This window comes from Nerophis ophidion, linkage group LG01 (genome assembly GCF_033978795.1).
Source record: "Nerophis ophidion isolate RoL-2023_Sa linkage group LG01, RoL_Noph_v1.0, whole genome shotgun sequence".
NCBI classification, from domain to species: domain Eukaryota; kingdom Metazoa; phylum Chordata; class Actinopteri; order Syngnathiformes; family Syngnathidae; genus Nerophis; species Nerophis ophidion.
The window spans coordinates 92,537,357-92,552,360 of record NC_084611.1 but is presented as its reverse complement, the minus strand read 5'-3'; the positions used below and the strand labels follow the sequence as shown (position 1 = coordinate 92,552,360).

Below are 15,004 nucleotides of genomic sequence, written 5' to 3'. Positions count from 1 at the left end.
ATTGGACGACACAAGGTGGTAGTTGGCGTGTGATTGGAGGACACAAGGTGGTAGTTGGGGTGTGATTGGACGACACAAGGAGGTAGTTGGCGTGTGATTGGACGACACAAGGTGGTAGTTGGCGTGTGATTGGACGACACAAGGTGGTAGTTGGCGTGTGATTGGACGACACAAGGTGGTAGTTGGCGTGTGATTGGACGACACAAGGTGGTAGTTGGCGTGTGATTGGACGACACATGGTGGTAGTTGGCGTGTGATTGGACGACACAAGGTGGTAGTTGGCGTGTGAATGGACGACACAAGGTGGTAGTTGGCGTGTGATTGGACGACACAAGGAGGTAGTTGGCGTGTGATTGGACGACACAAGGTGGTAGTTGGCGTGTGATTGGACGACACAAGGTGGTAGTTGGCGTGTGATTGGACGACACAAGGTGCTAGTTGGCGTGTGATTGGACGACACAAGGTGGTAGTTGGCGTGTGATTGGACGACACAAGGTGCTAGTTGGCGTGTGATTGGACGACACAAGGTGGTAGTTGGCGTGTGATTGGACGACACAAGGTGGTAGTTGGCGTGTGATTGGACGACACAAGGTGGTAGTTGGCGTGTGATTGGACGACACAAGGTGGTAGTTGGCGTGAGATTGGACGACACAAGGTGGTAGTTGGCGTGTGATTGGACGACACAAGGTGGTAGTTGGCGTGTGATTGGACGAACCAAGGTGCTAGTTGGCGTGTGATTGGACGACACAAGGTGGTAGTTGGCGTGTGATTGGACGACACAAGGTGCTAGTTGGCGTGTGATTGGACGACACAAGGTGGTAGTTGGCGTGTGATTGGACGACACAAGGTGGTAGTTGGCGTGTGATTGGACGACACAAGGTGGTAGTTGGCGTGTGATTGGACGACACAAGGTGGTAGTTGGCGTGAGATTGGACGACACAAGGTGGTAGTTGGCGTGTGATTGGACGACACAAGGTGGTAGTTGGCGTGTGATTGGACGACACATGGAGGTAGTTGGCGTGTGATTGGACGACACAAGGTGGTAGTTGGCGTGTGATTGGACGACACAAGGTGGTAGTTGGCGTGTGATTGGACGACACAAGGTGGTAGTTGGCGTGTGATTGGACGACACAAGGTGGTAGTTGGCGTGTGATTGGACGACACAAGGTGGTAGTTGGCGTGTGATTGGACGACACAAGGTGGTAGTTGGCGTGTGATTGGACGACACAAGGTGGTAGTTGGCGTGTGATTGGACGACACAAGGTGGTAGTTGGCGTGTGATTGGACGACACAAGGTGGTAGTTGGCGTGTGATTGGACGACACAAGGTGGTAGTTGGCGTGTGATTGGACGACACAAGGTGGTAGTTGGCGTGTGATTGGACGACACAAGGTGGTAGTTGGCGTGTGATTGGACGACACAAGGTGGTAGTTGGCGTGTGATTGGACGACACAAGGTGGTAGTTGGCGTGTGATTGGACGACACAAGGTGGTAGTTGGCGTGTGATTGGACGACACAAGGTGGTAGTTGGCGTGTGATTGGACGACACAAGGTGGTAGTTGGCGTGTGATTGGAGGACACAAGGTGGTAGTTGGCGTGTGATTGGAGGACACAAACATGCGTACACACCCACCTCAGTCATGGTTTCACCCTTTTTTTCGCTTCATCAAATTATTACAAAAGACGAGAGTGCAAAATCAAAGTTTCCAATGAATAAATACCCTAAAATCCGCACGGTTTTCCTACGCTTTGAATCCTGCGACTCTTAAAACGGTGCGGCTGATTTATGGATTTTTTTTTCCTACGTTGACGGCCAAAGAGTTGAAAGTCAACAAGCATTGACACGGGCGAGGTGTGTCATTGTGTGCCATCTTTTGGACGAGTTCGCTCACTTTAAGCAACGTTTTTAAGTTTTAACAACTACAACTTTCTAAGTCATTTCCAGGACTGATCTCACCCTCTGAGAAGTTTTACTAATGTTTTTACCAATGTTGTAAAAATGTGTAGAATAAATATTACATTTCAACATTTCTCTCAACAAAGATTTGTGTCGGACATTTTTGATAGTAGGCTAATATAGACACTTACATCATGTGTTGTCTTCATTATAACACTTATATAAGACTTTTAAAGTCATTTTGATAGTAGGCTAATATAGACACTTACATCATGTGTTGTCTTCATTATAACACTTATATAAGACTTTTAGAGTCATTTTGATAGTAGGCTAATATAGCAATATGGCTCTTTCAACAATTCGGGTTGCCGACCACTGGATTATGGCGAACAGAAATGATTTATCTTAAGAAACTGGTTAGAATTTGGATTCCAGTCTTGACTGAAAGAGAAAGAAGCGATTTATGGAAGGAAACCATGACCAAAGTATTGGATGTCCACAGAGTTTTGCCAAGTGATGATGCAATGTTGTGAGTTCAGAGAGAAACAGGAAGTAGTAGTAGTAGCAGGTGTTTCAAAGGTGTCAGATAGTTCTCGTGTTCAGACCAGGACTACACCAACAATGTCAAATAGTCCTCGTGTTCAGACCAGGACTACACCAACAATGTCAGATAGTCCCCATGTTCAGACCAGGACTACACCAACAATGTCAGATAGTACTCGTGTTCAGACCAGGACTACACCAACAATGTCAGATAGTCCTCGTGTTCAGACCAGGACTACACCAACAATGTCAAATAGTCCTCGTGTTCAGACCAGGACTACACTAACAATGTCAGATAGTCCTCGTGTTCAAACCAGGACTACACCAACAACGTCAGATAGTCCTCATGTTCAGACCAGGACTACACCAACAATGTCAGATAGTCCTCGTGTTCAGACCAGAACTACACCAACAATGTCAGATAGTCCTCGTGTTCAGACCAGGACTACACCAACAATGTCAGATAGTCCTCGTGTTCAGACCAGGACTACAACAAGAATGTCAGATAGTACTCGTGTTCGGACCAGGACTACACCAACAACGTCAGATAGTCCTCGTGTTCAGACCAGGACTACACCAACAATGTCAGATAGTCCTCGTGTTCAGACCAGAACTACACCAAAAATGTCAGATAATCCTCATGTTCAGACCAGGACTACACCAACAATGTTCAAGTCCACCTTCCTGGAGGACTTCACCTAATGTTTGGCTGCCAGGGAGGTCTTCGCGGATCTTATTTTTATTCTTTGAATAAAAGGTTTCACGTTTTTGTACTGTTTCACAGTCACGGCTACTTTTTTCCCTACACTTTGAACCCTGCGGCTTATGAAAGGGTGCAGCTAATTCAAGGATAGTTTTTCTACTAATACTTTATGTTGAGCAGTTTTCATTAAACCCAAGCAGAGGACTCAAACGGTGTGTTATTGTTTCTATTGCCGTGCCATCTGGTGGACCAGTTTGCCCACCGCGGGTTGAAAATGTACTTCCTGGTTAATGCCTTGAACCGGAAGTAACACCCTCGGAACGATTCTTCATTCATCGCTCCAAGCTAAGTTAACAATATAACTAAAACCATTCTTACTTACTAAATCATCCCATGTGTGATATTTGTACGTGCTATTGTGATGTAATGAAGCTAGCGTTGTTCGCATTAGCTAATATGCTAACACTTTTACGAGTGTCTGTGTTAGTCTTATCTGCAGGTGCTGCTGGGTAAATGTGAATTCCCGCTGCTTAAAGCTTCGAACTGGAAGTAGTAGCGCCGTTCCGTCTTACGGCCGTCCATAGCAAATTCTACTCATATGGATTCTTTATTCATCGCTCCAAGCTATGTTAAAATTATAACTAAAATTAGCTAATATGCAAACACTTTTACGAGTGTTTGTGTTAGTCTTATCTGCAGGTGCTAATGGGTGAATGTGAATTCCCGCTGTTTAAAGCTTTCAACCGGAAGTAGTAGCGCCGTTCCGTCTACCAGCCATCCATAGCGTTGCTACTCGTAAGGATTCTTCATTCATCACTCCAAGCTACGTCAACAATGTAACTAAAACAATTCTAACTATCAAACCGTCCCGTGTGATGTCTATAGGAGTGTTTTCATGCATATTTTTACGTGCCATTTTAATGTCATGATGCTAGCGTCGTTAGCATTAGCCAATATGCTAACAGATTTACGAGTGTCTGTGTTAGTGTCATTAATTACAGCGGAATGCGTTTTGTATTGTTTCAATTTCACAAATTTCTCAGTAAATTCACCAAAATATCAGCGTGGAGTTATTGAGTCTGTTTAGCTGATTGGAGAGCTAGCTTGCGCAGCTAGCGGGTCCTTGACGATGAATTCTGTTTTGTTTGATCAGCCGTTTTACTGCCGTGTTGCAAAATACAGTTAGTTGAGTCAGTTTAGCTGATTGTAGAGTTGCTTCAATCAATCAATCAATGTTTACTTATATAGCCCTAAATCGCGAGTGTCTCAAAGGGCCGCACAAGCCACAACGACATCCTTGGCTCAGATCCCACATCAGGGCAAGGAAAAACTCAACCCAATGGGACAATGAGAAACCTTGGAGGGGACCGCAGATGGACCCAATAGCTTGCGCAGCTAACGGGGTCCATGACCAGGACTTCTATTTTATTTGATCAGCCGTTTTACTGCCTTGTTACAGACACTGTTTGGAAACAATTAAGGTATGCAAATTAACAATATTTTTGTGTAAGTAACTCATTTTACAAAGTATATATCCGCGACTTTTTTTTTTTTCTTCTGAAATTTAGTGGGTGTGGCTTAAATACTGGTGTGCTCTATTGTCCGGAAAATACTTTGGTATTTTTTTCCCCCTAGGCCTTATTTTAGAGCAGGGGTCACCAACCTTTTTGAAAGCAAGAGCTACTTCTTGGGTACTGATTAATGCCAAGGGCTACCAGCTTGATACACACTTCAATAAATTGCCAGAAATAACCAATTTGCTCAATTTACCTTTAATAAAAAAATCTATATATATTAAAAAAATGGGTATTTCTGTCTGTCATTCCGTCGTACATTTTTTGTAGAGAATAAATGATGAAAAAAACACTTAATTGAACGGTTCAAAAGAGGAGAAAACAGGGGAAAAAAATGAAAATTTAATTTTGAAACATAGTTTATCTTCAATTTCGACTCTTTCAAATTCAAAATTCAACCGAAAAAAATGAAGAGAAAAACTAGCTAATTCGAATCTTTTTGAAAAAATAAAAAAAATAATTTATGGAACATCATTAGTCATTTTTCCTGATTAAGATTAATTTTAGAATTTTGATGACATGTTTTAATATGTTAAAATCCAATCTGCACTTTGCTAGAATATATAACAAATTGGACCAAGCTATATTTCTAACAAAGACAAATCATTATTTCTTCTAGATTTTTCCGAACAAAAATTTTAAAAGAAATTCAAAAGACTTTGAAATAAGATTTAAATTTGATTGTACAGATTTTCTAGATTTGCCAGATTATTTTTATTTTATTTTAATCATAATAAATTTGAAGAAATATTTCACAAACAATATTCATCCAAAAAACAGAATCTAAAATGAAAAATTAAATTAAAATGTACTTGAACATTGATTTAAATTGTCAGGAAAGAAGAGGAAGGAATTTAAAAGGTAAAAAGTTATATGTGTTTAAAAATCCTAATATCATTTTTAAGGTTGTATTTTTTCTCTAAAATTGTCTTTCTGAAAGTTATAAGAAGCAAAGTAAAAAAATAAATGAATTTATTTAAACAAGTGAAGACCAAGTCTTTCAAATATTTTCTTGGATTTTCAAATTCTATTTGAGTTTTGTCTCTCTTAGAATTATCGGACAAAGTGAGAGCAGCTTGCTAGTAAATAAATACAATTTAAAAAATAGAGGCAGCTCACTGGTAAGTGCTGCTATTTGAGCTATTTTTAGAACAGGCCAGCGGGCGACTCATCTGGTCCTTACGGGCGACCTGGTCTTGGTGACCCCTGGTCTAGACAGATTATAAAAATATCAAAATTTATCGATATCGACCAATATGAGACACTTTTATTGTGAAAGAGTTCCCAGTCCTTCCTCCAAGTGTCATTGCTTTGGATGTCACCAAGACAAGGTCACTACAAGGTCACACAATGGCTAATTCCTGGAAGTGTGAACTTCCGCGTGCTGCAAGCCTGGTGGGCGTGTCTTGTGGCGTCACGGCAACCATTGTTATGTCCTGACATTCCGTGTGTTTGGCGGTGCGTGTCCCGCCTTGTCACGCTGCATACTTCACACTGCATACAGCTGCATTGTTGACGTCAACAAAGTGCATCTGGAATCCAGAGAGTTCATCTGCACGATGTTGTCGATAGTTGATAGCAGCCAAATGTCGTCGTCCTCCTCGTCTTTGCCCCAATATAATAATACAAAATAAGATAAATAGCACACCGTGCAATTCATAATTAATCATGTCGACATCGTCAATTAAACACCCGAGAAGTCATGAGTTTAATAAAGAATCTTATTGCATTTATTTAGGTTGAATGTGTTATACACATATAAATATATATATGTATGTATATACATATATGTATATATACACACATACATGTACATATATGTACATATGTATATACACGTATATATACATATACAGTGTACATATGTACATATATACATACATATATGTATGTATATGTATAGATACATATATGTACGTATGTGTATTTATATATATATATATATTTATGTATGCATATATATATATATATATATGTGCATATATATGTACATATATATACATGTGAGTATATTTATATACATGCATATATGTATGTATATATGTAAATATATACATATACAGTATATAAATATATATATATACATATGTACATATATACACACATTTATATAAATATATATGCATTTATATACATATATACATACATATGTACGTATATATGTATATGTATATATACATACATGTACGTATATATGCTTATATATATATACACACACACATATATGTACATGTATATATACATACATATATATATAAATACATATATGTACCTACATATGTATTTATATATATACACATACATACATATATATATATACATATATATATATATATGTACATATATACATACATATATGTATGTATACATGTATATATACATATATATAAACACATACAGTATATATTTACAAATGTACACATATACACACATATATACATACATATGTACGTATATATGTATATGTATATATACATACATGTACGTATATATGCATATATATACACACACATATATATACATACATATATGTACATATATACATATATATATATAAATACATATATGTACATACATATGTATTTATATATATACACATACATATATATATACATATATATGTACATATATACATACATATATGTATGTATACATGCATATATACATATATATGTATATATAAACACATACAGTATATATTTACAAATGTACATATATACACACATATATAAATATATATGTATTTATATACATATATATGTATAAATACATACATATATGTACATATATATGTATATGTATATATACACATACATATATGTACATATTATATATATATATATATATATATATATATATATATGTGTGTGTGTTTGTGCTTATATATGCTTGACGTTGGGCATGGCTTCGCCTTTTCTCCTAAAAAATGTTTTGCCGGGTATTGTGGCCAAACAGCTGCATTTTTGTTCCATCTGACATCACATGGACAAAGATAAGACCTTCTGGAAGAAAGTTCTGTGGTCAGATGAAACAAAAAGTGAGCTGTTTGGCCACAATACCCAGCAATATGTTTGGAGGAGAAAAGGTGAGGCCTTTAATCCCAGGAACACCAAGTCAGGAACAAGCTAAAGTCATCGGGGGGGAAGTTGGGTGTTCCAACAGGACAATGACCCCAAACACACCTCAAAAGTGGTAAAGGAATGGCTAAATCAGGCTAGAATGAAGGTTTTAGAATGGCCTGACTAAAACGTGTGGACAATGCTGAAGAAACAAGTCCATGTCAGAAACACAACACATTTAGCCAAACTGCAGCAATTTTGTGGTGAAAAATGAGCACAGAAGCTTGTGGATGGCTACCAAACGCACCTTATTGCAGGTAAACTTGCGAAGGGACATGTAAGCAAATATCAACATTGCTGTACTTATACTTTTGATTGCTCACATTCACAGTAGAGACATAATAAATTCATAAAATACGCAAACTTCTTGAATGTTGTTTGTGAGCCACAAGTATGTACTCCAATCACTACATCACAAAAAAATCCGAAATGATTGGAAACTCCAGACAGATATGACATGATGTTCGTTACAAGTGTACGAACACTTTTCATCGCGACTGTACATTCACTGACAGCTAACGCTCACTAGCCACTTTGCTACTAGTAGTCAACAACACCCACAACTAATGCGCGTGCACCCGTTACGTTTGTGCCTAGTTACGTCCTCGAAGCGTAAATTCTTAGCGCCCCCGAGGCATCCGTGTACATTTTGCACACCGCCCCTTTAAGGAGTGGGATAATGCTAGCATGGCTACGTGAGCTACAATGCTAACATGAGCATTTTAACAGCAACGTCATGCGGCTTTAGCATATTCTCCCAAGAAAAACAACCTTTCCGCTAAAGTTGATCAAACCGACCTAACCTGTTCGGATTCAACTGCCGCCCTGATAGCATCGACGCTAATCTCTTTGTAATCCTCGCAGTTTACAGACACGCCTCCCTAACGCCGGAATTGAACCCACTACCCTTTCTAAAGCCTTACGGAGGGTCGGTTATGGTGAGAGCCGAAACCTTTTCAGCTTTTACAAAAATAAAAAGTCATATTCTTGCTGTTGTCGGTCTGAACATCAAGTTGACATTTTGACAGGTCAAATGAGGAAAGGAGTTAAGAACAAATAGTCGTGATCATGTTAGAAAAGACATGTTCTGGGAGTTGTTCGGTGCACGCCCATCCAGGAACATTTCGACTACGTTTACACTGCCCAAATCGGATTTTTTTCCCAGCTGACTGTTTACATTGCAAGTACAGTGTGTTCTATATCAGACTACAATATAAATGTGGCCTCGACATCACTCACACGCGCCGTTCGATAAAGTGAAAACAGAGGAGGTGGACCAGATTCCGTAAATGAACAATTAATTTGCTACTATTACTACAAAATAAAATAAAAGTGGCCACAGCTTTAAAATGAGTGTTTTTTTTTCAGGTAAAAATAAACAAAAGTAATACAATATAATCTTTTTACGGCTGTTAAGTCATCAGCGTGGATCTACGTTATTTTCCAACTCACTTGCGTAAACAACTTACGCAATGTACGTAACATGGAAGCGTCAATTCTGCTCCTTCGACAATCGCTATTCCTTCGGAATCCAAATATTTACCGTATTTCCTTGAATTGCCGCAAGGTATATAGTATGCGCCTGCCTAGAATTACTGCCGGGTCAAACTCGTTTCGCAAAATATTATTTTTATTAGCATATGCCTAGAATTACTGCCGGGTCAAACTCGTCACGTCACGAGTGACACTTCACCTGTCATCATTTTCAAAATGGAGGAGGCTGATTTCAATCATTTGAAATCGCATAAAGGGAAGAAGATTAAGAGCTATTCAGTAGGATTTAAGGTCCAAGCTATTGAATATGCTAAAAAGAACAGTAAGCAGCTATGTTTTATTAATATACCGTAGCTGCGTGTGTCAAATATGAGTCATTAAATGACTCCCGCCTCCTGGTGGTAGAGGGCGCTAGTGATCCTTCTTGCGACTACTCGGCTGCAGAAGAAGTGACAACAAGCAGCAAGAGTGAGCAGCCATCCTTTAGTTTTTCCTCTCGCTAGCACTTTTAACATGGAGGATTACATATCTAAAATAAAACAGTTTTCTAAACTGGACTTTCAATGGAAGCAGGACGTAATAAAGGAAGATCTCCATGGAGACAGAGAGACTTTTAAAACTGAAGAAAGATAAGGAAGACTTCTATAAACAAGTTATCGATGCTTTTGATCAGAAGGAGCTGTGCATGGACTTCATTTATAAGTAAAGGTAAGACCATAATAACGTTTTTTAAATTAATTGTGCTTTTCATGATGGTATCCTTACATCACACTCAAATGTATAAGCGCAGGCCTAAATTTACCGCGTGCCTTTGGTAAGCGCCGGAGTAAGAAGAGGTTTTAAATTAATTAGCGCCCCGGCGGCAATTCAAGGAAATACGGTATCCGGTTATTATTTGTGTACTATTGACAAGTGATGCACCTCAAATTTGGCCATAAAGTTTGCTCACCGAAACCGTATGTTGTGATGACGTATTCACTTCCGAATAACGTAGGAAAAATCCGCATTCAGGTGGCATTTCCGTTTGTACTGAATTGACACATTTGAAAAGATCAGATTCCAATCGGACTCGGACTGCCTCCTGATGTGGTCTGGATCTTAGGTGAAAAGATCAGTTTTAAAGCACTTTGAAGTGTTGAGACTGGAAAAAATGATCTGTGTCACTTGAGTGCAAAAAAAAATCAGATTTGGTGTGCAGTGTAAACGGCGTCTTAGATTTCCACTGAAGTCATTGGAAACACACAGGAAGATCAAAGAAAGGCTGTTCTCACAGAAGCACTTGAAAACCCAAATAACGAAAGTCCGAAAACTGAAGGATACGTTTTGTAGCATTTTTTAGGGGCTTTCCGTGAGAAGAGTCCAGAAAGAAATGGAGGTGAAAGTTTTTTTAGTCAAGGCTTTTGAGATGGGTGAGGGTAGGGATGGCTACGTCTATCTCACTGACTTGGGCCTGCTTTGATGGCAACTTGGTTGACGGAGGCCGCCAGCTCCAGACTGGGCATCAGTTCATAAGGCTTTTCGGGCTGCTTGGTCTTACCCTCGTGGTAGCGGCTGTAGATGCCACGACCGGCAGAGTAACCCCCCAGGTACGACCCCCGGGGACCAGGGGTACGGTTACCTGTGGTGGCGCGACCACGGCCTCGCACAGTACCTGCTTAAATACAACGGGCAATAGAATTACTGGCTGTAGTACGTTGGGACTTTATATCCACGTCTGACATGTTTCATTGCAAAGGGCATCTTTCGGGATTCTTAAAATGTGTTTAGGGCTCTGCGACGTTGGGTTTGTTCCACCCTGACGTGGCGAAAGGTGACGGCGTAGCAGGAAAGGGATGGTGTTAGGAAAAACAGCAAAAAGGCTCATTGTTCATTGAAAGAATGAGTAGGAATGAGGACGTGAGCGATTACCATTGTTCAGTATCAGTGACGATCCTTAGGAGAGAAAACCAAAACACAATGATTGTCGAAAAGTCTGATAGATTTTCCTGCTTCCACCAAATCCAATCAATCATCAAAGTTAATAGGATTAGCATTCATGAGGTTATCACCCTGTCCCGCTTATCGAGACTGAGATTGTTGCGGTTCAGACTTTCGTGATCTCGTTTCTGAGATAAAAGGAAGAGTTCTTACCTTTGACAAAGTAGTCTCTGTTGGGTCCGATGAGGGTGCTGTAGGGATATCCGTAGTAGGCCAGCGTGTAGGGGTCACACTGGTAGACGTAGTTCTGCTGCGGGACTTCCGGAGTGGCGGAACCCCCCTTTGAGGCCTTCTGCCGGGAGTACTGCTCTTTGTCCACCGGCTTGGCGAGCGTCACCTCGATGCAGGAGCCCTCCACCTCTGTCCCGTTGAGGTGGTCCATGGCCAGCACCGCATCATCCCGGGTGGTGAAGTGAACGAAAGCGTAGTCGCGGATTTTCTTCACTCGTTCTACGCAGCCTGGGTTCCACTGGCTGAATACCTGGTCGACAGAGAACATGTGGTTAAACATTGTGCAGATGTTGGGGACTACAAGGACTCCAACCTGTTTGATCGTTTCCTCGCTGGTTTCCATCATTAGATTCCTGACGTAAAGGATCTTCACTGTCTCCATAACATCTTCATCCACGTCAATTTCTGGCTCCGCCCAGTCGACTGCGATCTGATGGCCCCAGAGCTGGATGCGCCCGGGCATCAGTTTCCTACGGGCCATGGCGGCAGCGCGGTGGGACTCGTACTCTACGAAGGCAAAGCCGCGGTTCTTCATCTTGTCGGCGGCGCTGGCGTAAACGATCACATCCAGCACGCCCTCCGTCACTTTGGAGACCTCCTCCAGGATCTCCTCCCGCTTTTTGGTCTTGGGGATACCGCCGATGAACAGACGGCAGTTGTCCACAGAGGAGCAAACCCCCAGGAGCCGGCCGGGCCGGACCTCGTAGTTGTTGAGATCCCGCACGGCTCGTTTGGCCTCGTGTTTTTCAGTGTACATCACAAACGCGTAGCCTCGGTTCTTCCCGTCAAAGTCCATCATCAGCCGCATCTCGTAGATGCGTCCCACGGACTCAAACACGGGCACCAGCTCATCCTCATAAACATCTCTTGGGATCTTGCCCACAAAAATCTCGCATCCTCTCTGTGGCGACGGGCCGTTCCAGCCCGGCGGAGGCCCGTATTTTCGTTGGCCGTTCTCCTGGACCATGGTGTAGCCGGTGCGCTCCATCAAGGCCACCAGCGCCGCCTCGTTGGGGGTGCCCACCACACCTTCCACAATGGGGTTCTGCGCCAGGAGAGCGGGGTGGGACTTGGAGGAGGTATTGGTGCTCATGGTTGAAGAGGAAGCAGGGTCTTCGGCTGTCATTCTGACAAAACCATCCGATCAGATCTGTGGCCTAAAAGACAGCAAATACTTTTTTGTAGCAAAATCCTTTGAAGAGTTCTACGTAACAATCCTGCACACAACACACAAGGATCAACAACTTAGTCTTAGGGACTCTATTTTCCCGACTAGAAACTTTTTAACCTTGCGGATAATTCATGGATTTTTCTCCGCTAACGACCATAATCTTTTGTATCCAACAAATACTTTTCATACTAGACAGACGGACATGGACCAGGTGTGTTATTGTTTGGGCTATGGCGCCACCTTTGGGACAAGTTTGCGCACTGCAAGTACTGCGGTTGGAAAATGTACTTCCTGTTTTGCGCCTTGAACCAAAAGTATATTTCTTCATTAGGGGTGTCAAAAAAAGTTAAAGAATTCAAATGAATCCCGGTTCTTACTTATAACGATTCGTAATCAATTAAAAATAAAAACAAAATAAAAAAAAACAATGTGTGTATTTATATATATATTTATATATATATACATATATATATATACAAATGTGTGTGTGTATATATATGTGTGTGTGTGTATGTGTGTATGTATGTATATATATATATATATACATATATATGTGTGTGTGTATGTATCTATGTATATATATATGTATGTATTTATATATATAAATATATATACATATATGTAGATATACACATGTATATGTATATATGTATATTATATATATATATATATAATAAACAAATATTTAAAAAAATTTTTTTTAAACAAAAACAGTTTTCTTTTGAGTAATATTACATTTGTATAATAGTAATTAATAAATGTATCAGAGTTGTGTATCTATTGCATAGAGAAATGTAGTTAGTCATACATCTGGCATTCAATGTTATAAAAAAAAAGTAATGATTTTTAAAATAAAAAAAACCTGTGTGTGTGTGTATGTATATACATATTTTTGATTTAATTTTGTATTATTTATTTATTTTAAAAAAAATTATAAAATAAATAAAATAAAAATAAAATATATATATGTATATATATATATATTATATTATTTATTTTTTGCTGCAGATATATACCGGTACGAAATATTTTGCAAATGTTTATTTACATGCCTTAATTGTTTCCAAACAGTGTCTGTAACACGGCAGTAAAACGGCTGACCAAACAAAACAGAAGGCCCCTTTAGACCCGAGAGGAGCTAGATGAGGTGGTTCGGGCATCTGGTCAGGATGCCACCCGAACACTTCCCTAGGGGGGTGTTTAGGGCACGTCCAACCGGTAGGAGGCCACGGGGAAGACCCAGGACACGTTAGGAAGACTATGTCTCCTGGCTGGCCTGGGAACGCCTCAGGATCTCCCGGGAGGAGCTGGACCAAGTGGCTGGGGAGAGTGAAGTCTGGGCTTCCCTGCTTAGGCTGCTGCCCCCGCGGCCCGAACTCGGGTTGCTTTAAAAAAAAATGTGGGCGCTCTATAACCAGGAAAACAGGGTATTTGTCTCCAATGTCCATGACAATCATCCATAAATCCTCTCGCTGCCTTCCCCTAATCAGTAGTTTTTACAGCCTTGTTTTGTTGAGTTGAGCTGACCTTTCACTCCTATCCAAGAGATTGGAGGAGCCATAAACCAGTTCAAGGTTCACCCAGTTCAACTGGGTCACATGTTCAATACGAGCCGGCCACACATCACATGAAGTCAACCTGCACGGGTCTGCAGGAGCGCTGCTGTGGACTCTGCTCCTTCAACACTTTCCATGCAAAGAACAAGGAACAAGCAGCCTTCTGAGCGTAAACCTCTTATTTTCTGACAACACTGCAGCCTTTCAGGGAGGAAAAGTCCACTGCACTAAATCAATAATCACCACAATGTGACGGCTGGCTCTTTGTGCACGGACCCTCAACGTTGCTGACACTTTTTTACTGGCGACTTGGGTGCAAGTCCACGAAGCCAGGCAGCCATGGCAACACACACATTCGCTACACCGGACCCACAACACACACACACACACACACACACACACACCTGTCCACTCGTTACCTCACCCTGGCTGACAGTGAGCAGCCTACTGGGATCATCGTGGAAGTACAGACCTCCTAAATGTATTTCCATACTTTTCGGTAAAGGGGACCACAAAAAATGTCATTCTTGTCTTTATTTGGACAAACAATCTTAGTGTACATGAAACATATGTTTATTATTGTCATTTAGTCCAGTGGTCCCCAATCTTTTTGTAGCTGCAGACCGGTCAACGCTTGATAATTAGTCCCGCGGCCCGGCAGGGGTCGGGGAATGATTTATTTATTTATTTTTTTAATTTTATATATATATTTTTTGTCATGAAAAAGGGATTTTTTTTGG

The 15,004-nt window shown here is 40.7% G+C and overlaps 1 protein-coding gene across 10 annotated transcripts in view; it reads right to left on the bottom strand.

The window, feature by feature from the left end:
* Nucleotides 1-15,004, bottom strand: part of rbm47 (RNA binding motif protein 47) — a 125,810-nt gene that overhangs the window by 17,639 nt on the left and 93,167 nt on the right. For 4 of the 10 annotated variants that reach the window (XM_061916379.1, XM_061916368.1, XM_061916358.1 and 1 more), the window contains 4 exons: nt 11,851-12,694; nt 11,460-11,787; nt 11,238-11,261; nt 10,774-10,983 (listed from right to left, as the gene is read on the bottom strand). In XM_061916379.1, coding sequence (XP_061772363.1) covers nt 10,774-10,983; nt 11,238-11,261; nt 11,460-11,787; nt 11,851-12,663 — 1,375 coding nt within the window. In that variant the 5' untranslated portion in view covers nt 12,664-12,694. The remainder of the gene's footprint in view (nt 1-10,773; nt 10,984-11,237; nt 11,262-11,459; nt 11,788-11,850; nt 12,695-15,004) is intronic. The other 6 variants (XM_061916414.1, XM_061916398.1, XM_061916406.1 and 3 more) reach the window with 6 other exon arrangements.